This window comes from Ochotona curzoniae, unplaced genomic scaffold (assembly GCF_017591425.1).
Source record: "Ochotona curzoniae isolate NIBS_2020 unplaced genomic scaffold, NIBS_Ocur_1.0 contig_605, whole genome shotgun sequence".
In the NCBI taxonomy this organism is placed as follows: Eukaryota; Metazoa; Chordata; class Mammalia; order Lagomorpha; family Ochotonidae; genus Ochotona; species Ochotona curzoniae.
Window position 1 is genome coordinate 4,126,833 of NW_024466491.1, and position 27,163 is coordinate 4,153,995.

Genomic DNA, 27,163 nt, shown 5'->3' on the forward strand with positions numbered 1-27,163 from the left:
CTGGGGGCCCTGCTTCCCACCCAGTTCCCTGCCTGTGGCCTGGGAAAGCAGCGGAGGACGACCCAAAGCCTTGGGACCGTGCACCCGTGTGGGAGACTCAGAAGAGGTTCCAGGCTCCTGGCTTTGGATTGGCTCAGCTCTGGTTATTGCAGCTGTTTGGGGAGTGAACCAGTGGATGGAAGATCTTTCTGTTTCTCCTATCTGTAAATTTGCCTTTCCAGTAAAAATAATTTTGTTAAAAAGTGGTAATAGTCTCAGAATTACGAGGGAACCATCCACTCACTAAGGCAATTAAACAATCAGCAAATGTCCCAGCATGAATATCCAAGAGGCAGTTTATGGAAAGCAGCGTCCTCTTAGTTTATGGAGCAGCTCTGCCCTCGGGCCGGGTGTCAAGGCACAGCCCATTAGGCACCACAACGGCCGATGGCGACATCCTGTGGCACTCAGAGAAACCGTGGGCCTAGAAGCCAGTGCCCAGGCTGCAGGCAGAGGTCAGGACCCGAGCCCTGCACGGGTGCGCAGGCTGTACACCGTGCGGTGTAATAACAGCGGTGTGGGGTGTTCTAGCTGGCGGCAGGAGGCAGGCTTTTATCCCCACCCCATCTTGCAGGAGTCAGGGAAGGGGCAGCAGGTGGCGATACTCACGGGTTGGTGGTGGACAGGATAAACATGGAGCTGTAAGGGGGCATGGGCTTGGGGCCATCTTCCCCGGGGTCGTCGTCCGCCTCTTTCTTCTCCTCCTCTTTCTTTGGTAGTGGGTCTGGGTTGGCATTTTTATTCACTGTTGGGACAAAAAGAAAAAAAAAAAAAGAAAGAAAAACCCACACTTAGGGTACCCACCATCGATTTCCCACAAGCCCCTGGAGCTCCGCCCCCTCTGGGAGCTATCAATGAGCAGGTGCTGACCCCGTGTGACCCACTGGAAGCCAGGAGACGGGAAGCCGCTTGGCTGGGGCGTGAACCCGAGACGCAGTCAGCCACCAATCACCGGGCAGTCTGTCTGACCACACACTCGCTTAACATGGGGTGGCAGGTGGGTGAGTGCGAGTAGACCCACTTTACAGACAGGAACCCTGATCTAATGCACCTGGGAAAGCGGTAGAGGACGGCCCAAGGCCTTAGGGAGACCCAGAAGAAGCTCCTGGCCCCTGGCTTCGGATCGACTCAGTCCCGATTACTCAATCCTTCCCCAACTGTCTATACCCACTTACCAGGAGGGGAAATAGAGGCTGGAGGGAGAGGCAGGGCACGGTGCATGCACGCAGGGCCAGGTGCTCACCTTGTACCACGGTGTGGTTGAGGGGAGGACAGGTCGGGGGGATGTCCACCGTGGTGTGGTCGGGTTTCCTGGCAGTCTTGGCTGAGTTGGCTTGGGTGGTGCTCGGGTTGGTGACGATAAGGCTGTTCTCGGGGGGCGCGGGGTTGGCCGGGTTCCCCGGGTTGTTGGGGACGCGGCGGCTGGCAGCGTTCTGGGGGTTGGTGGCGGGGGCTGTGGCTGGCGTGGGGCCGGGGTCCGTGCTGCTGCCCATCTTGCCCGGGCTCGGGGGCAGTCCGGAGTGGCCGAGGCTGTCGTGGGGACTGGCCGACTCGCCGGTGGCCAGCTGGCTGTTCTTGAGGTTATCCATGTCCTCGGTGAGTGGCGGCTCGTGGCGGCCCGGGTCCTGCTGGATTGGCCGCGTGGTGGAGAGTGTGAGGCCGGACACGGGCAGCCCCGAGCCCTGGGTGTCTCTGGGGAAGGTAGGGGTCAAGGACAAAGTTAGGACAATGGGGCCACCCAGGCTCACTCACACACACACACACACACACATGGCCCTCACCCAAGGTCCAGCCATCCCAGGTGCCACTCTGCACAGCCAGACATCAAGGTCAGAAACCAAGGTCAAAGCAACGAGCACCCCGAACTCTGCTGGCCCAGGCTTTCTTCTCATCTCTGGGGTGACAGGAATCCAGCAGGAGTTTCTATTTCCTCCCAGCCTGCTTCCCAGCCCTCGCTCGGTCCAGCAGGGATGTCTCCCAGGGGAGGTGAGAAACAAGACCACTCCCCGAGGCAGAAGCAGAGAGGGGACCAGGCAGAATGGGGGGGGGCGGGATCGAGCTTTTTCAATGCTGACCCATGAGCCCCACCCCAGCTGCCACCCTCCTGTTTTCAGCGGTGCAGCCTGGGGCTCGGTGCCCCGCGTGCATCTACGCCAGGCCACACCCCTGCAGCACGACAGAACGCACCACATGCGGCGCCAGCATCCCCTATGGGCGTCGCTGGTTTGAGCCCAACTGCTTCACTTCTTGTTAGTGGCCTGGGAAAGCAGGGGAGGGTGGTCCAAGTGTTTGGACCCCTGCACCTGCGTGGGAGACCTGGAAGATGTTCTTGATTCCTGGCTTTGGAGCGGACCAGCTCTGGCCATTGTGGCCATTTGGGGGCGTGAGAGGATGCAGGACCCCTCCTCCGTGTTGGTTCAAGTCCCAGCTGTTCCACTTTTGCTTCAGCTCCCTGCTCATGTGCCCGAGGAAGCAGCAGGTCACGGCCCAAGTCCTTGGGTTCCTGCTGCCCATGTGGGAGACCCGGATGGAGCTCCTGGCTCCTGGCTGCCATTGAGGACATTTGGGGAGTGAGCCATGGGATGGGTTGGCATGTTCTCTCTCACATTTCTCAAAAATGAAATAAGTTTAAAAAAAAATCTTGTATCTGTATACCTTTGGTTTCGTCATTCCTGCCTCCACAACACAGACTAGTACCACTGACCCAGAGGTGTGCTAAGTCTTCTAGAAAGTCCCACCTCTCAGGATCTTGGCTCTTCTGAGAAGAGAAACCAGCGACAGGCACCTGGCTCCTGTCCACCAGAGGGTCTGGCTGCTGGTCCCGGCTCAGCAGTCAGGAGCCTTGCCCCTCCTGCCCACCAGAGCAGCAGCAGTCAGGATACAGGGCTGGCACTGCCAGCCTGGAGCGCTCTGGCTCTTTTGGCACCAGGCAAGCCAGGGCTCTGGGGCGTTCCCCCTAGTGGACACAGCAGGCCTCTTCCTGAGCAATTGGAGGGCTTGCTTCTAAGGCTGTGCTCATAGCTGGCAGGTGCCTGTGTGTGTCTGTGCCAACTCCCAGGCCTCCACGACCCTCCCCGCTGAGGAAGGGGAGGCTGGGGGAGGCACAGCCATGCTGGAGGAGGGGCTTGGTGTAACCTCAGGGGCTGGGTGCGGGGACTGCAGAATCCCTGGAGAACCAGGACACGGTTCCCGGGGAGCCCCCTGGGAATCCACCTGACCCCTTTAGCATCAATTAAGAGGCCAGCCTTCCCGGGAGGATGCCCCCTCCCACCCCACCTCACCCCTACCATGGCAGAACCTCCATTCCTGCCCCGACACCATCTTCTTCATTTCATTTTTAATTTCAATGGGCACTAAGCCCGAGGTATGTTCTTTTTAGAAGGTGGTTGAGAAACTATTTTCAGACCCAAGTAGGTAACTGGGGTGTACAAGGCAGGGAGTCTGTGTGTGTCTGAGGAGCAGTCCCCTCCCATCTCAAGGGTGCCAGTGGATCACCAATGAACGAGGCAGCTGTGTGACCTCGTGTGGTCTGCCTAACCTCTCTGACCCTCAGTGCCCTATTTTTTTTCTTAATATATTTTTTTTCTTTTCACTTAAAAGAGATTCAATTTTGGGGGGGGAGGGTGGAGGGAAAAAGGTTAACAGACACAGATGTTCTGTCTATTCATTCACTCCCCATAACGGCTGCCCAAAGCTGGAGCCAGGAACTTCCTGCGGGTCTACCCACTGCATGAGGCCGGGCCCCAGGCGCTTTGGATCATCCACGGCTGCTTTCTCCAGGCACAGAAGCAAGAGACTGAATTGGAAGCCGAGCATCCAGGACCCAAACCGGCGTCCCAAATGGGATGCTGGCACCACAGGCTAAAGCTTAGCTTACTATGCTACAGTGCTGAGCCTGAGTTTGTGCTTTTAATAAGATCCCGGGGTGTTGGTGTCCCTGCTGGAGGTTTTGAGCTGTGTCAACCCCGTTGCTATGTCACCCAAACACAAACATGGTGGCCACAATCATCTTTAAAGCCGTGAGGGCCTTAGCTCTGCCTGGTCAGCCCCTCGTCGGGCCTGTGTCACACCTGCTCCAGCTCCTCTGGTTAATCTTAGGGTTACGCTTGGGAAAGGTCAAGGTTGCAGCCACTTACTTCCTCCTCCGGTGCCTGCGCTCCTTGTCCTCCCTCCGTGCGTCCGCCTCGTAGGTGGGTGGGGGGCCATGTCGGTGCCGCCTCCTGCGTTCGCCGCCTCCGCCGGGCCCCTCGCCCTCTCCCTCACCACCCCGGGCCGGCCGGCTGCCCTCGCGATGCCGGACTCTCCTATCGACCCTGTCATCAGGTCCGTCGTCCCCTGGCCTGCGGTGGGCCCGATGCCTGCGGGGCTCGCCATCAGCGCCGGTGCGGGGCGAGCCACTGCGGCTGTCCTTGCCGCCACCACCCTGCCGGTGTGCGTGCCTGCGGTGGGGGTCCCCGGCCTTGCCCCGCTCCGCTTCGGCTTCCCAGAAGCCCGGGGGTTCCAGGCCGCCCTCCCGGATGACTTGGTGGTCCGACTCACGTCCATAGGGGCCCTCGCGGCCCAGCTCGGCCTCTTGGCTGCCGGCCCAGGGCCTGCGCGCCTCCAGGCCTCCGGGGTCGCGGGCACGCTCGTGGTGGCGGGCTTGCTTGCGGAGGAAATCCTCGGCCCGCTGCTGCCCGAGGCGCTGCTCCACCGTGGGCTCTGCCACGCGGCTCTTGTTGGTGTTGTTGTTGCGGTTCTCCTGTGGGTCCACGACCAGCGGGCGGTCCAGGTGCGTCTTCATGTCGGGCCGCAGGTGGCGCGCGTAGGATGCCTTCCAGCGCTCGTCCGGGTCCATCTCGTTGTACAGGGCCTCGCGGCTGGCCAGCAGGTTCTGCTTACGCATCTCGCTGGTCCGCTGCTCCCACACCGACTTGGCTGGCTTCTGGTTCTTTTGTTGCTCCTTCCTACACAGGGGCAGGGGTCGGGGCACTGGGTTGGGTTAGAGCCGGGGCTGGGCATAAGGGTCAGGGTTGGGCACGCGGGAGTGGCCGCCCACTGGGGGCAGGGCCACAGCACCCCGAGTGACTCACCTGCCTGGGAGGTGGGAGTGGGCTGATTCTCACCTGATTGTGTCTGAGCCCAACAGGAATTCTCAAACTCAACCTGGCAGGACATCTCAACCAACCAGTTTGCCTGGACCCACATGGGTCTCAGTTGGCCTAGCCAGACATCTTGCTGTAACTGGGGCATGGATTTGGCCCTAGTGGGGCAGCTACATCCAGGGAGTGGTCAGCCTAAGTGGACAGTCCCCCGCCCTCTATCGGTGGCCTGTGAGGGATGCAGGACCATCAGTCACTCGTCGGTTCCAGAAGCATCCAAGGTGCCTACAGGACATGGAGGGGGCCTGGGGTCCCAGGAAGAGAGGCAGTGCCTGTATAGCTGCAGGTTTATGTGCTGGGCTGCTGTCCTAAGCAATGGATGCCCGGGGCTATGCAATGGTGTGTATGCAGGTTGTCACTATGCGTGGCTGCTGAAGGTCTGAGCTTGCTCCTTCCCCAGCTCCCAGCCCCCCTATTGCTATCCAAGCTCTCACCCCCTCTCCCTCTGCTCCACCCTTGTGACCTGCTGTGGACCCAGCTTGACTGTGTCCTGGGGGCGGGTCTCCTGGCCAGGCTCCCACCCCCATCCCTGAGGTGTGTTCCCTCAACAGCGCCTGGAACGAGGGGCTGGAGGAGGGGGCCTGCAAAAACACGCAACTCAAGCAGGATCCCTCCCCTGTTCAGCAAACATCCAAGTACTCCACAGGAGCCCCATGGGATCTGCCTCTATTCCCACCTCCGCGACCCCTTCCCCTCTGCCGGCTCTAGCTCTTACCTTCCCTTTTTAAAATTACTATTATTAGTTTGGCTCCATTTCTTGCCTCCCTGGCCTCTTTCCTGCTCCAGTCTCTCCGTGGTACCTCCTCCAGGGCCCCTCCTCCTCCAAGGCCCCTCCCCTCCCAGAGCCCCACCCATTCTGGGGCCCCTCCCTCCCCTCCTTAAAACCACAGCTTTCCCCTGCACACCTTCCCCACTTTAACTCTGTGATTTTGATAATGAAATGTCAGCTCTCATCTCCCTCTCCAGGCACAGCAACCCCGCACACAGGGGAAAGATCTCCCCGCTCGTGGAGGCTGCGGGGAGAGCAGCATTGGACCCAGGGATAGGCTAATCCTGGGAAAGCCAGTGGGAGGAGAAGTACCTGACTCCCAAGCTCCATCCCCTGCCAGGGAGATGGGCACTGTGGCAGAGTACATAAGCCGGCACCTGCAACGCCGGAATCCCATATGGACACTGGTTCAAGTCCTGGCTGCTCCACTTTCTATCCCAGCTGCCTAGGAAAGCAGGGGAGTATGGCTTAGGTGCGTGAGCCCCTGCCACACCCACGTGGGAGACCTGAAAGAAGCTCGTGGCTCTTGGTTTTGACCTGGGCCAGGTCTCTCTTGGATGTTGTACCCCTCTAACTAAATACATCTTCATAAAGCGAAAGCTAGAGCCTGTGGGGGGACCCAACCACCCTCCCCGGCCGCGTGCCGGCCAAGGGCCCGGGGGGCACTCACATGGCGATGGACATGTTGGCAGCAGACAGGGGGCTCACTTCTGCCACCTCCTTGGCTTTCTGCAGCGCCAGTTTCTGACTCACTGCTTCCTCCTCTTCTTGCTCATCCTGGAAGGCACATGGGGGAGGGAGGCCCCATTCACGGAACCGAATATGACCTTGCAACTTCAGCCTCGAGACCCTGCTGCTGCCCAGAATAGCGCCAACACCACCCCCCTCCGTCCATGGTGGGCGCGGGCAGGTGGATAAAGGCTTGTCTTCTTCCAGCATGGGGAGGGAGGGACATGATTTTTCACACCCAGGACAGGCGAGGAGAAAGTGGCAAGGTTTTGGAGTGAACCTAGTCTTTCCTGATGGGGGCCAGCATTGTGGCATAGCACGTCAAGCTACCACCATCTGTAACTCTGGCATTCCCATAGGGGCACCAGTTCAAGTCCTGGCTGCTCAACTTTCCATTCAGCTCCTTGCTCGTGTGCCTGGGAAAGCAACAGCAGATGGCCTAAGGGTTTAGGGTCCCTGCACCCATGTGGGAGACCCGAATAGCGAGCTCCTGGCTCCTAGCTTCAGCCTGGTCCAGCCCTGGCTGTTGCAGCCATATGGGAGAGTGAATCATCCGATGGAAGCTCTCTCTTTGTATCTTTGTAACTTTGCCTTTCAAATAAATAAATACATAAGTAATCTTAGGGGAAAGAAAAACCCATGGAAACACATTTTCTTCTTCCACTAGGGAATCCATGGTGTGCCCACAGCCTGGACTACGCACAGTTGACAAGCCCCAAGAGGGAACAGCCTGAGGGAGAGGAATTCTTGTCCCCAGCCCCCAACCACGGGAAGCTGGGGAGGAAAAGTCAGCCAGCAGAGAGCCCTTGGGTTGCCACAGAGTGCCCAGGGCACCTGGTGGAAAAGGAAGAGGCGAAGGAGGAGGAGGATGGGAAAAAAAGGTTTTAAAGATACATACAGAAAAAGATGTGTTTTGGAACTTTCTATCCGTCTTCAGCCTTCATGCGAGGCAGGGGGGCCTCATGCGTAAAACACAAAAAAGCCAATACAGAAAAAGCAAAGAAAAAGAAATGGCCAGAAACAGACCCTGTTGGGTTGGGTAGCCCGGTGTTCTCCAACAACCTGAACAGCTTGGGAATGGGCAGATCAGAAATCCTTCCTTCACCAAGTATGCCCCTCCCCACAATGGAGACTGGGTCCCTGGCTCCCAGTCATGGTTACAGCAGGGGGTCTGTCTAACTTGAGATTTTTCTAGTGAGGGCAAGGGGCAAGTGGCTGAGGGGGGTTGGCTTCCTGAGGTCAGACAGAACAGCATATGGGGCAGGGGAGGGGGCGCTTACAAGCCCCCAAGGCAGGAGCAGAAAAAAAAAATGGGCTTCCAATGGAACTCCCGATCTGAAGCAGCGCAGGTCTTTGCCTCTCATCCCCAAACCCTCCCAGGTCTTCCCTCTGCCCTGTGCCAAGCCCAGGGATGAACTTCCCGGCTGGTCAGCCCCACTAGCTGCCAGCCAGCCAGGGCACCTCCTTGGTGGCCAGACCTTGGCCACGCACTTGGCAACACAGGGGCTTCTGCTTTCCGCCTGCCGAGAGCCGGGGCCAGGAAGGGCTATGTCCCACCTGCTGGGGACCGACAGATGGAGGCTGGCAAAGAGGAGGGCTCAGCTTGGGGAGCTTGTCCCCAATATCCCGAGGCTTCGGGAACCAGGCCAGGAAGCTAGGGAGGCTCCAGGAAACAGGACCCCTTGCCCTCCTTCCTGTACACACTGCCTCTTCTCTGTTCCATGGGACCCCTTCCATGCCCACTGGGGAGGCAGAAACTTCATTAACCTTTCAAATAACCATAAATGTTTAAACATACATACATATATATACATGAAAAAAAATGGATCATGGTTATTTGTTCCTGATAATGCCCTTTCTGGATCATTAAATAAAGGAATCACAGTGCCCCTTCTCCCGGGCAGACACACAGGTGCCAGCCTTCACTCGTCTCCTTGTGCCAAGGTGCTCCACAGTGCCCCACCTGCGTGGCCACGTGCTGATGCTGACACACATCTCCCTGTGGCTGCTGTAGACAGCAGGTGCACTCAGACACGTGGTACCACTGCCCCATTCCCTCCTCCCGCCCCAAGAAGTCTGTGTCAGTGACCATGAATCACGCAGCCCAGGTAGCATCTCCCCTTCCCCACCATCACTGTGCCGTTTGTGTGTGCATGGTGTATGTGTGTGTGCTGGGGGGAGTTAAGGTGTTAAGGCAGTCTGTATTGGAGTGCCTGGGTTCGAGTCCCAATTCCTCCGCTTCTCATCCAGCTTCCTAAGAGGCATCAGGAGCTTGGGCCCCATCACTCACACAGGACACCCCTCTCGCCCCCATCATGGGGTTCCCGGTTGCTGGCTTCCACTCAACCCAGCCCTGACCGTTGCAGTCACTAAGGGAGGAATAAACCAGCGAGTGGACCATTTTCTCCTCTGTTGCCCTCTCTCTGGGTTTGCAGAAAAAAGTGAAAAAATAATAATTAAAAAAAAAATTCATGCATGGTTTTTCGTCTAACACCCACTTTCACTGCACTCTGAAAAGCCCTCATAGACACGAGTTTCCAAAATGAAAGTTTTTGGCAGCAAAATGGGTTTATCTTTTCTTCACACAGTGCCCTGTGGAAGCCTCGGGTGGCACGCGTCCCTGGACCCGCTGGCAGGTTGACCATAGCCTGGGGGCTTCCAGATGGCCAGGGGGAGGAGGCCAGCGGGCGGGCCAGCCCTGCACCACGTGCAGCCCGTGCCCAGTGCCCTGCGGGCGGCATGGCTCCTTGGAGTCCCTTGGGGCCCTGACACCATCTGTTTCCTGCTGTCACCTGGCTGTCCACCCTGGCAGTCTGGCGAGGGACAGGCTGATTGTGGCCAGGGTGGGGTGGAGATGGGAAGCAGCCAGCTGCACCCTCCTCCCATCACCCCAGGGTCCCCCCGTCACCCTGCCCACCGTCACCCTCAGCCTGCCAGAGACAGGTGCAAACTTTGCCCTGCACCTTGGTGAGCTCCTGAGCGTTGGCCAGGTTGTCCACGGCGATGGCCAGGAACACGTTCAGGAGGGTGTCTGCGGTCGTCTGAGTCAGGGAAAAAGACCTTGCCGCAAGTTTGCCCCGCGCATGCGTACAGTCAGTGGCACCTATTCCCTGCCTCAATTTACCCATCTGCGCATGCGTACACCCGAAGTACCTAATCCCACCATCAAATGTCCTCTTCTGCGCTTGCGTACGACTAGCCGGCTTAATTTGGACCTCAAAGTACCTCTCTGCGCATGCGTGGACCATAGCAAAGCTTAATTGCCCAGATGCGCTCTCGTTTGCGCACGCGCACACCCCGAAGTGCGTCATTTCAAAACTACCGCTCTGCACGTGCTTCCAGCTCCCTGGGCAGCGCGGCCTCCCACCCATGGGGGAGCTCGGAGGCCATCGGGGGCCGTCGGGGGCCGTCGGGGGCCATTGTGGGCAGGATACAGTTGCCGAAGAGCGTGAGGACGATGAAGTAGATGGAGAACACCATGCCGCCCTGCACGCCGCCCTGCGACTTGATTCCGTCGTACATGACCTCGTTCCAGTCCTCCCCTGTCAGGATCTGACAGTGCAAAGAGGGGGACACACAGCCGACGCCCCCTCTCAGCCATGGGCCCCTCGGAGAAGGCCCTGGGTTAGGGTTAGCCGGTCCGGGGTCACCTCCTCCTCAGCTCCCACCTTGGTGTGGGAGAGAAGGGTCCGTCCCTGGAGGCTGGGAGTGGGGGGCTCCCGGAGTCTGTGACTGCCCCCTTTCCCAGTGTGATCTGGGCGTTTTCTAGGGGCTGAGTTTTGTCCTCTTCAAACTCCCATGTGGAAAACTCTAGATGGGGGGCGGGGGGCTTTTGGCAGGTCATGAGGGTTGGATAAGGCGGGCAGGGTAGAACTTGATGATGAGATGGGGGTCTTAGCAGAGAGAGTGGGGCCAGTGTTAACGTAGCAAGTTGCTGTTTCCAACTCCTGTATCTCTTATTGGAACGCTGGTTTGAGTCCCGGCTGCTCCGACTGGGTTCCCAAGTATCCGGGACCCCACCACCCATGTTGGGAGACCCAACTGAGTTCCTGGCTCTCGGTCTCAGCCCCAGCTGCTGTGGGCATTTGGGGAGTGAGTTAACAGATGGAAGCTCTTTTCGCCTCTCAAGTAACAGTAACACTTTTACCACAGCCCTTCCTGCAGGACCCAGTGAGAGGCAGCACTCCCCAGACCTTGGCCCTCTGAGGCTCCAGAACTGGGAATAAGAAATAACATCTGTGGTTTCAGCCGATTGGCCTGTGGTATCCTGTTACAGCAGCCTGAGCTTTGATCCCCATTGAGGCCACGGCTGTCCACGACTCTATTGGCTGCTACTAGACTGGCAGGACAAGCTTGGGGCACTTGGTCTGGGGCTCCCCTGGGCTGCTGTGGGGGAGGGGCTGGGGGCCAGAGAAAAATTCCAGTGGAAGGTTCTGGCTGCTACAGTCGCCATCTTTAAGTCATACGTGTCCCAGGTCCTATCCACTGTTTCCTGGAGGGAGAGGTGCCATGCCCCAGACACAGTGCCCTGTGAGCACACCCACCTGGACCAGCCAGCCCAGCTCCTGCCTTTGAGCCTCTCCTGTCATGGGCCCCTGAATATGGGGACCATGCAGCCTAGACAGCCCCCCCAAGCCCAGTGTCTGTGGGAACCACCCCACTTCGCCCATCTACCTAAGCCTGCTCAGCAAGCCTTAACTTGCTTCCTCCCATAGAAACCACAGCCGAGATTCCCGTTTCTACTCCAATCACTGTGGCTCCTGGGAGTGGATAGCTCCCCGACCCCTTCCTCCTCCCCGGAAACTTTAACAGCCACCTGCTATCTGGTTAACAAGATTATCTTAAAGCTAGAGACAAGATCAGTGAGCAAGGATTTAGGGATAACCCTTACCCTGCCAGGGGGGCTATAGAGGGATGCTGAGCAAGTCTCTAAGCTTTGATGATAACAGGGAATGGCCCACACACGGCGGGGAGCAGGGGGAGTACCTGAAACACGGTCATTATTGCCGCTGGAAACGTGTCGAAGTTGGTGGGGGGAGTTCCTTCGTCAAAATTGAACCTGCAGAGTGGGGTGGAGAGGAGGGAGAGATGTGACTATTCCAGGTCACCTGGGTGGTGCGGGGCGGGGGGGGGGCTCATCTGAGGGTGATGCGTCTCATCTCTATGGCAACACTGTCTGTATTTGTGTCTCCTAGGAAGACATCCCAGAGTGAGTCTCCACATGCCAGCCCATCTGGGTATGTGAAGCCTTCCTCCATCCCCAAGGGAGGTGGGCAGGGCCCTGCAGGTGCACTAGTTGGGAGGGGAGGAGGCAGGACAGGGGAAGGGTCCTCCCCCGGGGTCCTGGACATCTTGCTTGGGTACTCACTGCCCACCGAAGAGCTGCATCCCCAAAAGTGCAAAGACTACGATGAACAGGAAGAGGAGGAACAGCAGGCTGATGATGGATTTCATGGAGTTGAGAAGAGACACGACGAGGTTCCGGAGAGATGCCCAGTACCTGCCAGTGGAGACCAGCTGAGCTCTCAGGCCCGGCCACTTGAGAGTGGGGGCTGGGAGGGAGGACCACAAGCCAGCCTGGCCCCACAGGCTGGGGAGGGCCCTGCTCTGCCCCCTCCCCGCCATGCCCATCACCCCCCTCACCCTGAAGACTTACTTCGTGACTTTGAAAATACGCAGTAACCTGAGGGCTCGCAACACGCTGATTCCGAAGGACGTGCCGGGCTTGATCACAGCCCAGATGACTTCGAAGATGCTGCCGATGATGACCTGGCACATAGAGGGAGTGTTTTCATGTCCAAATTCGGTGTCCCAGTCCCAAGATCTGCCAGGATTCTGGGCCCATTGCAGCAATGTTTCCCACCTCCACCCAGAAGCACGGGGAGGACCCCTGCCCCCTTCGATTTCTTTCCCCCCCGTTCTCCAGAATTCCGGAAATGCATCATCATCATCAAGCGGATGTCTGTGCCGTCACCCCCTAAGCTGACATACAGGATAATCCTTGAGGCTTCTAGAAGCTTCCAGAGACCCTGAGATGTAGCCACCATCCTGAAATTTGTAGTAAATTGAAGTGAAAATTCATAGCAGGCCAAAACCAGCCCCATGAAGGGACTCTCAATACTGTGCAGTTATCACCTCCATTGAGTTCCAGAACATTCTCATCGCCCTCAGAGAAGGCCTCCATCCCTATCATCAGGAGTGACTGACTCCCCAATTCTCTGTTCTGGACATTTCATATCAATGGGGCTCTGTAATGGGTGGCTGATGCACGGTGTTTTCAGCTATCCAAAGATCATCCTTAGAGCCACACTGATTTTGTTCATCTGCATGTTGACGTGCCAGTATCACTCTCCCTTTGTGGCATATTCTGTAGAGGAGGGGGATTCCTCCCTGCTGTTCCAGAACATTCTGTCAGGGATGCTTCTGGTTTCCTACCGGGAGGTTCCACCCTGGGGTCAACTGAAACCATCAGAAATTGGACATGCATGTGACCCACTCGGCTTGCCTGTGAGCAGAATGGTCCGTAAAGCAGACCCCAGCCTCCACCATGTCCTCAGGTGACTACGGGGCTGCCCTGGGGACTGCGCTCACTACCACCTCCCGGCGTTGCCAAGAGAGAGGGACTCCCCAGCTCAGGCCTGAAAAAGCTCCAGGGTCGCACTGAATATGTGGGTGACCCCTACACCACCACAGGGTGGGTGGGTAAAACAGGGGCCTGTCAGGTACACGGGTTTATCCCCATTTCTCTGTTCTGTTACACAGGGGATGGTTGGTACTTGAAGCTTTCACATGCAGGACAAACCAGGAAACTATCAACTTTTGAGCGGAAAGAAACAAGTTTTCTTCTCCGAATCCTTGGATTAGCTCTGGATATGAGTCACATCCGTTCCTGTGTACTTATTTCCTCCCAACATGTGCCATTTCTTCTCAAGGGGCAAAGATGGGTCATGGCATCAGGGTGCCTAGCAATTAGTAAACTATTCACAATGGCGGAGATGTGGAGTCAGCCTAGGTGTCCACTGAAAGGTGAATGGATTAAATTTTAAAAAGCAAATGAATAAAATCCTGTCATTTGCAGCTGCATGGGGCTGGAGCTGGAGGTCATTGTGTGAAGCAGAAAGATGGAGGCTTCGTTACCCTCCCTCGCCTGGGATTGGATCTCAGGCTGGGAAAGCAGGGGGTGCTCATGGGAGGGTGGAGAACGGGCATTGGGTGGTAGTCAGCCAAAGCCCTAGTGCTGAGTGTCAAGAATAGTGCTGAGTGTTAGGTTCCAGTAGGATCAAGGTAGGGGACCATTTCTCTGCCCCCCCCCCGTGGTCTTCTGGGTACTTCTGACGTCATTCACGAGGCATACACAATGACCAACCAAAACATGAGCCTATTGTTGATTGGTTGAGCTTCTAGTGCATTTGGTGGGCCTTGGCAGGGCCAGACCAAATGTTCTCGTGGGCCTCATGCAACCCGAGGGCCAGAAGACGCTCCCCACCCCATGAGGGAGGGAGAACTGAAAGAGGAGAGTTCCACACGTGAAACCCAAAGACACGGCACACAGACATGCTGGCTGCCCGACTGGACCAGCCAACGCCACCTTCGTGTGTTTAAGTATTCTTGTACGGCCCAATCAGATGGACAGGTGCTGCATGGTAGTGAAGATACTTAAAGATGGCAAGAGTCAGAATGATCGAGGCTTTCCAAGATTCACAGCGATGGTGGCATGTGATCTTACTCGCTCTCTGTGTTTCTGGTAACAAGTTGCGGTTTATTCTAGCGAGGGACGCTCTTGTCCAGGCTTCCAGGGTAGCTGTGTGTGTTTCTCTAAGGCGAGTGCTGAGTGTTAGCAAGGCTAGGTCATCCATCTCTGTTCTTTCCCCCTCCTCTTGGTGCGTCTCTCTCTCTTCCCCTGTCTCCGGCTGAGTCTGCCCTCTCCAGATGAAACCTTACCTCTCTTGCTTTTGACAGATGTGCCCAGGTCTCAGCCCTTCTAGGCCAGGCCTGGAGACAGTGGGGTGAGAGGGGCTCTGCGGCAGCCAGAACACTTACCCCGCAGTCAAAGCAGTTGAAAGAGGAGTGGAAGTAAGGCCGCGTTCCAAGCCCGTACATTTTTATAAACATTTCGGACATAAAGAGTCCTAAGAAAATGAATTCTGCATAGTCTAGAAGGGAGAAGGAAGGAAGGGAAAGGTTAGTATTGTTGGCAGAGGGGTGATTTTCAGAAGGCTTGGGTCTTCTTTTGGTATTGACCCTTGGTGTGGCCCAGCAGGTCTGGAGGGGTGAGGTTGGTCTCTGGCGACCCTCAGGCAAATGCTACTCAAGGCTGCCTTTCCAATGGTCCCAGTTTCCTTTCTGCTTAAGGGAAAGAGAAACAACTGCTTTCTGCCAATAAACCAATGAATGAATGAATGAATCAATGGGCCAAGTAACAGTTGAACCAACCTACCAATGAAGGAACTAACATGTTAACTATTGCATCAACTAACACAGAATCAACAACTGAATAAACCAACTAATGAATGAAAGAATGAACCAACTGAATGAACAATTGAATAAAGCAACTTATGAATGAGTGAATGAACCAATAAATGAAGAAAGCAACTAACAAGTGAACCAACCTGTTAACAACTGAATCAACTGGTGAATAAATAAACCAATGAACACAGAACCAACCAACTAACCAGTGAATGAATGAATCAACCAGCTATCAACTGAATTAACCAATGAATGAATGAATCAACCAACTAATAACCGAACCGGCCAATCAACCAACAAATCAGCAAACCAACGAATCAGTGAGCCAACCAGTCCCCCAAGATAAAGCAATAAGCACACCAGTGAAAGCAAGCAGGCAAGTAACCAACCACTCAAATGTCAACTGAATCTTATAAACGTTGGGGAGAAAAGTGGGGAGAGTTTCTGTCCTGGTTCAATGGGAAGAGCTGGAGACTGGCAATAGCCAGGAACCTGGTTTCTCTGTTGACTGATGGGCTCCTAGGTGCTTATTGTATTAAAAAAAAAAAGTTAAGCATAATCCATTAACCAGCGAATGAACTGGCTTCTTAACAAAATAATCATGGATCATGACCAGCGAATGAATAGGCTAAACAAAATAATCATGCATCATGACCAGTCCCTGCTGTGTTCCCAAACTCACGTAGGACTGTACGCACAGTCATTCGTAACAGTACCAGGAGGGTAGGAACTTAATCTAAGCATGGTATTTTAGGAGGCGAGTTTACTATAAGGTCCCTTTAGGCCACTGGGAGCAAGTGCTAGGAGGAGATTCTCTCAAGAGAGCTGGGTATAAAAGCCAAATTGGTCCCAGACTCTTTCCTGGCTTGCCAAACACACCTTATCTGTTGCTATCCTCACCAGCTGCCCAGCCAATACAGCCACAGGACACTGGACTTGAACCTTCCTGTTAACAACTGTGTCATGCCAGTGTGTCCTAATTGGAGGATGAGGCTCCACTTACTTCCACATGGGTGGCTGGCCTCCAGATTCCCTTGTGAATGGGACTTGATGTCCCTATATGAGCATGCACACACATCCCTTCCCGATTGTACCTCCCAGAGGATGCAACGTGAAGATCACCATCTTGGAAGTAGAGGGCACCCCATGTCCAGACCCACAGCACCTTGCTCATGGACTTGTGGTCGTTTGCACTGACTGTTCAAGGTCTTTCATACTCACTTCTCATTGTAAAGTTTCTCAGGATCTGCTAGTGTGTCAGGGAAAATGCTGGGGTTGAAATATCAGCGAAGGAAAATGGTTCGTGGCATCTGGTGCCCAGGAGGACTGACAGGGTGCTGAGATGCTTGCCCTCCCCCCCCCCCCCCAGTTCCCATGGAAACAGAAGAGTTCATCTGGCACTGGTCTGGAAGAACGGTCAGGACACCCCCCTCCCCCCCAAATCCAATTTCTACCGAGAACGAAGCAGTCTGGAGTCCAGAGAGGCTCCTTCCTACCCAAGGCTGGATGCCAGGACACTCTTCTTTTCTGTTTCCATTTTGACAACATTTCTAAAACTGACGTGTGTCTCAGAACCAGCATGCCCTCGGTCACATGCGACCCGTTTTCATAACTGGATGTGTCTATGCTTGCAGGATGATGGAATGAGTCAGGGAGCTGAGGGTGGCGCAGGCATTGAGAATGTAGGTCGTGTGGTAATGTCTCAGGGTAGGGCTCACCCATCAGGAGACACAGCTCAGGCTGTGCAGCCTGTCTGCCTGGGTTCTGATCTGAGTTTTGTCGCTCCAGTGACAAGCTGTGTGACCCTAAGCAGTCTCTCAACCTCTCTGTGTCTCAACAACCGGAAAAGGAGAACCTTTAACAGACACGCGGGCTCCAGGCAGGAAGTCCCTAGGGTCTCATGTGCCTGAACCAGGACAAGTGACAGTGCAAGGTGATTAGTGGGGAAGAAGGGAGGGGATTAAAAATAGAGCATCAGAAAAGGTTGAAACAAATCGAGGCCTCATTTCTAAGGCGCCCCGGGGGGACCAAGTGCAATTATCATGGTCGAAACTGGGTCAGGGCTCTCGGAAGAAGAACCAGCCCCTGGAGTCAGCCTGCATGACCGGGAGCAATACGAGCCACAAAGAGACAAGGAATAATCTGGACTAGGCTCTTGAGTCTTCCTGTTAGCTGTGGACCAGCATATAAATAAAGTCAAAGGCAGGAAAGTTACAAAACAAAAAAGGCAGTGTGGAGTCCTCACCAGGAGTCCACAGCTCGCACCTAGGGCAGACATGCGCCTCCTCAGTGCCTGCTCATCACTTTTGTTGATTCCTTGCTACCCTTTACTTTTCAGGTCCTGCTCGGAAGTGCTTCTTCTCACCCCCATTGAACCCTCCCCTTCAATACCATCACCTCCTGCTAATTCTTGGAATCAGGGAGGAAGTACAATTACTTGGGAAGTTCTTTGGGGCGCTCCTTCCCTCACCAAGGAGGGAGCCCGAAGTCTCACACTTATCATCCTTCTTCTAGGAATTAAAACTTGGACATGAGGAAGCCAAGAAGGGAAGGAAGGGAACATGGGAAAGAAGCAGAGGGCTTTAAACAAGAGGGGAGAAGCAGGTGGAAATGAGCAGTGAAAAGCGAGGGCGACAAACAGGTCACTTTCTGATGCTCCAGCTCCCTGTCTTGCAACCTTACGTTATTGGATCATTCCTAAGACACATACAGCTGGCTGCTTCTGATCTCTGCTTGTCTCTCTCTTCCTAGAACCCCATTCACCAGCATCCACACACCTTCCTCTCAAAAACGGATCACGGGAGCCTCTGTGACCTCATGTAGTGGCCTCAGTTCCAACTGCCAGCTGTGAGGAATGTGGAGGAACACCCATCTGCATCAAGGCTACCCACACTGGCCGTAACCAACGAGAGGATTCTGTAGGGACCAGGACTTGGAGCAGACACAGCCCGGGAAAAGGGGCGTGAGGAAGGGATCAGCAGGGGAGCCGGCAGGGATGGGGCCGGGCAATACTCACACAGGAAGTCAGAGAGCCACTCTGGCTGGTTGTAATGAACAATAGCGACGCACAGCGTGTTGAGGGCTACCAGACTGAGTACAGTCCAGTAAAAGGCCTGAGTTTTGACCATGCGGCGGATGTAGAAACGCATCCTCCTCTCCTTTTTGTGAAAAAAAGTCGAATTCTCCAGCTTGGCACTTTTGATGCTGGCTCGGGCGAAGGGAGACCCTGATGGACAAGAGAGAGAGAGAGAGAGAGGATGGTCGGCCTTATGTGTGCCTGTGAGTCAGGGGGGAACTACTCAATGTGTGGATTAAGCACAGGATCATGGCAAGGGGATGCATCCATCGGTCAAATGATCACATGGGAATGAAGAGTGGTTCTCACATTACTGTATGAACACCTTCTGCATGCCAAACAACCACGCAGGGTTGGACAGGGATCCTTGGCCTGCATTATTGAGTACCTACTGTATACCAAATGAATATGTGGAAGTGAACGAGGGGATCTTTGGCCTGCATTTATTGAGTACCATGCAGGGTCGACAGGGCTACCCACTCATCATTCTTTTGCTCTTTTGTTCATCCATTCGTTTAGTGAGCTCCTCCCCCCAGCCCCATCACCCAGCTCAGGGGTCAGCTCACAGAGAAACTGTTTCCCAAGTGCCCTGACCACATACACGCTCCCGCAGCTGGCAGAGCAAACACAAGCCGGGTGCCTACTAGGCACTGTGTCCTATGCCCCGTGGCATCGCGCTGCAGCCATTCACTCAGACTTGTCCACACTGCCCTTCCTTCCACGTTGCTCCTCTCACTGCCTCCTGTCTTTTACACCTGTAACTGCAAAGTGATTCTTCGACTTGTAAGACAAGGTCATTTCCCTCTATTTGAAAGGGAGAGAGATCTAAAGATATTTTATCCATTGGTTCACTCCTCAAATGGTTGAAATGGCTGAAGCCATGAGCCTGGCACGCCATCCACATCTTGTTCTCCCATGTGGGAGGCAGAGGCCCAGATGTTTGGACCATGCCCTCTGATGCTTCCCCAAGTGCATTAGTAGGTAGCTGTCTTGGAAGTGGAGCAGCCAGGACACAAAGCGGCACCCGTACGGGATGCTGGCATCACAAGCATGAACTAGCCCACGGCACCACAATACTGGCCCTGGGCACCCCATCTTCTTCCAAGAAGAGTTCTTACTGTGCACCCCCTTCTTGTTTTCCATGCTTTCCCAAATAAATGTCCCGTAATTGAAAACAGCAAGGCTGGTTGATCAAAATGTAACAATTGATTTTTTTTTTTTAAATGGAAGCAGTAGGACTGGATGTACAACCACACTGACTCTATTAAAAACGGTTTAAGAGCCCGGCGTGGTAGCCTAGCAGCTAGTCCTCTTCTTGCATGTGCCAAGATCCCATGTGGGTGCCGATTCTAATTCTGTGGCCCCGCTTCCCATCCAGCTCCCTGCTTGTGGCCTGGGAAAGCAGTCGAGGACAGCTCAAAGCCTGGAGACCTTGTACCCACTTGGGAGACCCAGAAGAAGCCCCTCGCTCCTGACTTCAGATCGGTGCAGCTCCAGCCGTTGCGGGCACTTGGGGAGTGAATCAATGGATGAAAGATCTTCCCCTCTGTCTCTCCTCCTCTCTGTATATCTGACTTGCCAATAAAAATAAACTTTTTTGAAAATGACTTAAAAGTTTTTACAGAATGAATAAAAAATTAAAATGCATAATAAAAGCAGAAACCAGTAACTCAAAGTGGGGTCACTGCCCCAAACTTGCAAAATATCACCAAAAGTTTATTCTGGTGCCAAACTACTGAAAAACCCAACTGCAGCCTTGTCATAGCACGCACGTCTTAGAGTTTGCCACAGACAAATGGATTTCCAAGTGTTTTGTGCCAAAATAAACTCATCTTTTAATTCCCTTTTCTCCGAGATCCCGGATGTGCCCTTGTTCGTGGGGGCAGACATAACTAATCAATGTGCACAACATAGAGCTACAATGCCTGACGCTCACTTGGCAGAGATGAAACAGGTGGACCCGTGAGTAGCAAAACGCCGAGTTCTCTCCTTACAGGGAACAGCAGGTTTGGGCCAGGAATCAAGACATGCAAATGAAAACACGCTTTCTGAAGGTGTCACGCCACACCTACTTAACTGAGAAAGGCTGTCAAGCAGAGAGAGCAGGCAGCAGCTCAGATGAGAGGATCCGCAGAAACGTTTGTTAAATGGGCTTTGTGGCTTTGAAACCACGGCTGGCAGGATTAATAAGCCGCAAGGTCTCCAACTGGAGACAAGCCGCTGGATCCTCCAACTCTTGCTGAGGAAACCCAGCCACAGCGTGAGGGTGGGGACTACACTGAAGGTGCATTAGCAGTGTCCCATGGGAGAAAAAATGACAAGTAACTCAGACGCCGCCGTTATGATAAGCAAACGGAGGGACCCACAAACAGGATCTGAAGTCAACAAAAACGGTTGACAGACAGAAACGAGGGGGACACGGCAGCAGGTGCCTGCGGGTCACAGATTCGTGGACACACTTGAGAGGGGGACTTGGAAAAGTGGGTGGAGGAGCCAAGAGTTGGGGCACAGTGGGTGAAGCTCCTGCTGTTGACTCAAGCATCCTTTGTGGGAACTGCCCCTCCCCATGCGCAGCAGGTGCACAGGAAACATGGCCAACTACAGCGTTTATGCCACTATCTCCCGACCCGAATGACGACAAGGATCCCATCCACTCCAGGGTTCCTGGGAGCTGGCATCCTGAGCGTTCTCTGGGAAAGGTGCAGCTTCGTTCCCACTTGCGAGAGTAAAAGGTGTTAGCCCCGTACATCCCTCCCCCCCTTCAAACCATGCGACGACCTTCACCCCTCCTTTGGGTCATGCGGGTGGTGGTGCGTTCTGGGGGGCCCCGTGCTCGGGCACGCGCACAAGCGCACAGGGCTCACCCACGGAGGCGATGTCGGCCAGCTGGTCTTCGGCCTCCTCGGGGTTGAGTAGGTCCGTCTTGCTCTTCTTGATGGTAGCCCTCCGCAGAGCTCCAACAATGAGAACATGGCAGGAGACAAAGACGTTACCCTTTTTGCAATGGTGTGCACAGTGCGCGCGCCGCATCTGGGTAGGGGGTTGGGGGTGAGGATGGGGCGCAGACACACCCACCCAATTCCATTTTGGGGGGGGGGGTTGGTAGCTGTAATCTTGGAGCCCCAGGATAAAAAGAGAAGCCCTGTTCAGTCCTACTCCACGTCACTTTTTTTCCGTCTTCTTTTTTTTATTGAAGATTCTATTATTTATTTGAAACTCAGAGCGAGGGAGCGCTTCTATCTTCTGGTTCATTCTCCAGATGGGTCAAAACCAGGAGCCCGGTCTCGGTCTCTGTCTCACACCACGTGGGTGACAGGACCCACGCAGGGGTGCACATGCGCAGGAAGCTGGGTTCAGGAGCCTAGCTGGGACTTAAGCCTGCGCACTCCGATGAAGGACCTGGGGCGTTGGGCTGCTCCGCTCGCGGTGTTGGCCAACTTATTCACAGATGAGAGCACAGGGGCAGCAAGGGACAAACGACTGCAATCTCAGTTTTTACCATGTTCTGTTTTTACAATGGGTTATGCTTGCTAACCTTTTACTGACATGAACGTATACATTAAAATGCTATTGTGGGTACATATGTGTAGTGAAAAAACAAAATATGTGAGTTCATCTCAAAAAGCCCGAGAAAGAATGGAATTAAGACATAAGTATAAGGGGCCGGTGCTGTGGCGTAGCGGATAAAGCCGCAGCCTACAGGGCTGGTTTTCCATACGAGGGCCGGTTCGAATCCCGCCTGGTCCACTTTCCATTCAGCTCTCTGCTAATGTCCCTGGGAAAGCAGTGGAGGAGGATGGCCCCAGTGCTTGGATTTCTGCACCCACTCGGGAGACCAGGATGGCATTCTTGCTTCTGGTTTTGCCTTAACGATGCTCTGGCTGTTGGTGGCCACCTAAGGACTGAACCAGTGGATGGAAGAGCTCTCTCTCTCTCGAATCAATTTCTCCAGGAGCTTTTACCTCTTTCATTTCTGAGTCAGGCCCCCTGTTAGCTTCCTGCATGATCTGCGCTCCCCCTGTCCCTGCCCTGGCCAAGATACTTCCGACGGCGCCCACCGTGGTCCAGCCCTGACCCGCCCAGAACAAGTGTCAGGGCAGTTACCATCAAAGGGATGCCTCTGCTCCACGTCGGTCTCATCTTCGGCAAGGATCACCTCCTCTGAGGAAGGAAGGGTGCCCAGGTAAGGTGTGGCACCTGCACCACCTCCGTGGCCACGTGAGAAACAGGGGCCCTCCATGGGGCGTGGGAACGGACCCTAACTCCCCCAGACCAGCACAGGCCACACTCCACTGCCTCTGACTCACGGCCGGCCCCACCTCTACAAGAGGGCAAATAGCCAACGCCCTGCTGGGATGAGCTGCCTCAGCGCTCTCACAATTGCATAAAGCGGGTATGGTTGGCCCCATATACCTGCAGGATCCCTGTTCACAGAGTCAGCCGACGCAGGGTAGGAGAGGGGGTTGTGTGTGTGACAGTACTTGAAAAAGGGGGGTAGGAGGGACCGTAATTGCGTATGCTCTGAGTCGGGCTCTTCACCACGCACTTGCATGCTATTGGGCTTTATACACAGCCTGGAGGGTATTGGCCGTCTGTGGGACAGCGGATGAGCGTCTGTCCAACCGTTACCTCATTATTGCAAAGGAACTGGACCCATGGTGGTAGTAGTGGTGGGGGGGGGTGTAGGGAGGGTCCCGACCTGAAGCCTTCTAAGGTTTCATGGGGCATCATGCTTTCCATTAAACAGCTGGGGAAACCGAGGCAGGGGGCGTTGGGGCTCATGGCTGAGCCGGGATGTGACGGAGCTGAACTCGGTCACTACATTGTGCCAGAGGCTGGAGTTTCAGGATGCTATTCTGGGTTCTTCCAGCTACAATCTGGGATGACCCTTCTAGATTCTCTCCTAACATCATGTGCCACTCCCGCAGCTGCCTTTTTCTCTCTCTCTCTTGTGGGCCCCCTTCTCCGGGAGCTGCCCTCCCTCCCTGGATGCCCCGAGGAAGGGGACTTGCCCACCTGCTTTTGAGATCCACTCCATGTACCCGTTGAGCTCGCGTTCGATCTGTTGCTGCCGCCGCAGCTTCAGAAAAGCCCGCCGATTCTCTACACGCTCCCTTTCCTTGGCGAACTCCCTGCAGACACACAACAGGAGTCAAGGTCTGGCTGTCCGGCTGCAGGGATTTCAGGCAGTGTGAGTGAGTGTGTGCGTGCGTGTGTGTGTGTGTGTGTGTGTGTAGGCTTTGATGGAAGGCAGTTTTGGGGGGAGGAGATCAGAGAATGAGAGGGAGGGGATCTCTTGTCATGTGTGTCATTTTCTAAAAAAAAAAATACAGCTGGCTAAAGAATTAAAAAAAACAAAATCATAACACTACGCTATAGGATTGGTGTGATGGTCCAACTGGTTAGTCTTCCACCTGCAAGTGTCGGGATCCTATATGGGCAGCAGTGTGTGTCCCGGCTGCTCTACTTCCCATCCAGCTCCCTGCTTGTGACCTGGGAAAGCAATAAAGGATAGCCGAAAGCCTTGGGACCCTGCACCCATGTGGGAGACCCAGAACAGGCTCCTGGCTTCAGAGGGGCTCAGCTCCGGCCACTGGAGCCACCTGAGGCGTGAACTAGCGGATGGAAGACCTTTCGCTCTGTTTTTTCCTTCTTTCTGTAAACCTGCCTTTCCAATAAAAATAAATCTTAAAAAAAAAAAACCTTGGGCATACAGTACTATTGTTCTTTTTTGTACAGATCAAATACAAGAAGTGAGGCTGTGTGAGTCCAGTCACTGCCTGGGGGCTGATAACAGCACACAACCAATGCATCTGTGCCTGGCTTGTTAATAATCGGGCCGCTGACAGCAAGGTGCAAGGGATGGTTCGGTGTTCCCTCACTCCCCCGCCGACTCCCCCGGGAGACTTAAGGCAAAGATTTGATGGCCTCTCCGGGTGGAAGCTGGAAAGGAGGCACCGGATGGGGACGAGTGGCGGAGACTTACCCTGACAGCACACCTAGCACGAGGTTCAGCATAAAGAAGGAGCCAATGATGATGAGGGGGATGAAGTACAACCAGTTCCAAGTGTTCCCTGAGGCATCGTTGCTCTGTAGGGGGAGAGGGGAAGAAGGAAAGCAGGTGAGAGTGGGGGACAGGGCTCAGGAAGCTCCTGACAGGTAAGGAAGGGCCAGCGGTGGCTCTCCTGGGACAGAGTGGGAAATTAAGCCGTGAGGCCCAACCAAGGGTGGACACACTAGGGGATAACAAAGCTCAGTGCTGATCATACAGGTCACAAAGTCACGAACCAGAGCACAGACCAGAAGGAGAAAGGGAGCTAACCCCTCTGAAACAATAAAACAAATCCGTGATGCCTGCTCCCTTCCCCCAGCACAGGAGATGCATGACCACAGGATCTGACAAGTTGGGTGAGACACCACGTCACACAGCAGCATTGGGAGTCTTTTCCTTAAGTATCTCTCTCCTCTCTGCCCCCTGTTAAACTCAAAGAATCACCCTCCAAACACAAATGCTCAGCTCCCTTTTCAAGAGGAAGGAAGTCCACAAATAGACCAAGGGGGATGTAGAAAAAAAACAAGATCCAGGGACAGAAACAAGGAAAGAGAGGCAGAGGTGTAAGAAGGATACAAACCAGGTTAGTCGCTATGCAACAGGTGCTTTTTAGAAGTCCATTTTTTCAAGTTAGTTCACTGAATTCTTAGCATGTCCCTGTGGTATCATCCTGCCCAAGCCGATGAAAATCAGGGAGCCGGTCGAAAGTCAAGCAGGCAGACTGTAGTGGATGTGGCATTTGAACTGGGCAGCCATGCCCAAAGCCTGTGAATTTAACCTCATAATAGGGGTTGTCTTGACTCAAAGCCATCAGACGGGGTGGGGGGAGGATGGGACAGCCTTTTAGTCATCCATCATCCTGTGAGTCGACAGAATGTTTTTTTTTGTGTGTGTGGCTTTAAAAGCCCACCATTCACAGTACACCGGGCACTGCTGCTGCGTTGGCTGAGGTGAGAATGATGAACTCTACCAGGTGTGAGGAGGCTGTAGAGCAACTGAAACCCTGATTCCCTAATCACAGCTTCTAAATTCCATATTCCATGTGTTATCACCTCCTCCTCATTTTTGGTGGTGGTGGTGGTGGGGCAGGGGGAACATCAGCTTCCTAAGGGATAAGTGGTTTGTTGTTTTTATTGCCTGCTGTACTCTCGCCCGAAGTCTGGCAGGCAGTTGGTACCCAAGGCATATCTGTGACTAACTGATGGATGAACTCAAGTTCCCTGCGCACCTTCAACCTCCAAGTTCAAGCTCCCCGCCGGCTGCTCGCCTGCACCTGCCTCTCTGATGAGCCACCCCCACCCTCTGCATGCCTGGATGGATTCACTTGGGCACAGTGAGGAGTAGGCTCCCAATGGGAAGCAGGAGCACTTTCTTGGGGTGAGGGAGGCTGGCAGGAGCAGAAGCAGAGAGAGAAAATTTTTCACGGTTTAGCTACTTGCACAGGTGACAGTACAGCTCCACCTGCTTGGCTTCCAATCCCACAGGCAAGGTCCCTTGGGCCTGAGTCTAGATTCACAGGTGGAAGGGAGGCTGCGTGTTCAGGGTTAAGTCCGTCCGGGATCGCCAGGGCAGGCTCAATGTCCAATTGCCTTTGTCTCTCACACACAGGGAGCGGCCTAGTTCGCTGCTATCCATTAACTCAGTCTCAACTACCTTGGGCCCTCGCGGTTGGCTGAGGGCCACGTGAGAGTGGGTGCTGGCCGTGGGGGGAGGCAGCAGAGAGAACTGGGGCATGCTTTTGAGGCCAGAATCCTGAACATCCTGGAGAGGAGTGGGGCGGGGCGGGGTGGGGGCTCTCCTGGGATCTCAAGGGGGCCATATTTTAAGTGGTGGCTGCTCCCATTATAAGCCAGGTCCCAAGGTGGCGGGGAGTGACTCCATTGGCACCACAAGCCTGCCTTAGACAGGCCATGGGAGCAAGAGGTGCATTCCTTGGGGGGGGGCGGTAGCAGCTCAAACTGCTACCTGTGATGCTAGTTCGAGTCCCGGGTGCCCTACTTCCCACCTAGCTCCTTGCTAAGGTGCCTGGAAAATGCAGCAGAGAATGACTCAAGTGCTTGGGCCCCTGCCATACCCATGGGGGGTGGAGAACCAGATGGAATTCTTGGCTCCTGGCTGTGGCCTGCCCGGCCCTGTTTGTAGCAGGTATCTGGGGGAATGGACCAACAGATGGAAGAGCTCTCTCTCTCGCTTTCTGTCATTCTATCTTCCAAATAAATATTTGTTACAAAGCAAAACAACCCTCCCACCCCTCTCTTTCTGAGTCCCAAGCCAATGCAGTAAATGGAACTCAAAAGACTCTGCAACTCGGCTCAGTGTGTCTACTCTGCCATCACCACTGACTGCTTCTTCCTGGCTTCACTCTGTCACCATACTCGTCCAGGACCAGAAAGAAAAGAGTCTCATTGGTGGCGTCCAGCTCTTAGCAAGCACCCGATAAATACTCACCCAAGATATAAATGACTGAGGCCTGGCCAAGCCCCTACCCGCCTCCTATTCCATGGCTCCTTTGGGGTCTAGTTCTGTGAGCCCAGCTTCCTCAGCCTAAGCAGACCGGATGTGCCCAGTTTCCCAGGTTAAGCGACAGAAAAAAAATCTGGGGTGGATCTGACCAGGATGGAGCCACGGGTGGCAGTGGCTGGGAGGGAGGCCACCACATCCCAATTTACGCCTGTGGGCACTAGGTCCTGTCTGCCCTGGTGGCTTTGTGGCAAGACGGAGCGGGGTCAGAGGGCAGACAGACCAACCACGCACCTGTGCGGCCTTAACCTTGACCCTAGGGAACTGACTGACCACATCTTATAACTCGCTGAGTCTGCAGGACCAGAACCTGGCCCCCTCTCCTTATTTGCTCTATCTGCAGCCCCTCCCCCCGATCCTGCTGAATTTAT

The 27,163-nt window shown here is 54.7% G+C and overlaps 1 protein-coding gene across 2 annotated transcripts in view; it reads right to left on the minus strand.

Moving 5' to 3' along the window:
* The window catches only part of CACNA1A (calcium voltage-gated channel subunit alpha1 A), a 131,596-nt gene that overhangs the window by 40,777 nt on the left and 63,656 nt on the right, over positions 1-27,163 (minus strand). Inside the window, exons 7-21 of one of the 2 annotated variants that reach the window (XM_040990668.1) lie at positions 24,207-24,310; positions 23,237-23,352; positions 22,325-22,381; positions 21,085-21,174; positions 18,161-18,370; positions 14,719-14,831; positions 12,335-12,447; positions 12,047-12,178; positions 11,665-11,737; positions 10,113-10,230; positions 9,642-9,709; positions 6,620-6,726; positions 4,176-4,985; positions 1,283-1,731; positions 649-784 (exon numbers count right to left, since the gene is read on the minus strand). In XM_040990668.1, coding sequence (XP_040846602.1) covers positions 649-784; positions 1,283-1,731; positions 4,176-4,985; positions 6,620-6,726; positions 9,642-9,709; positions 10,113-10,230; positions 11,665-11,737; positions 12,047-12,178; positions 12,335-12,447; positions 14,719-14,831; positions 18,161-18,370; positions 21,085-21,174; positions 22,325-22,381; positions 23,237-23,352; positions 24,207-24,310 — 2,696 coding nt within the window. Of the gene's footprint in view, positions 1-648; positions 785-1,282; positions 1,732-4,175; positions 4,986-6,619; positions 6,727-9,629; positions 9,710-10,112; positions 10,231-11,664; positions 11,738-12,046; positions 12,179-12,334; positions 12,448-14,718; positions 14,832-18,160; positions 18,371-21,084; positions 21,175-22,324; positions 22,382-23,236; positions 23,353-24,206; positions 24,311-27,163 lie in introns of both variants that reach the window. The other variant, XM_040990669.1, reaches the window with a different exon arrangement.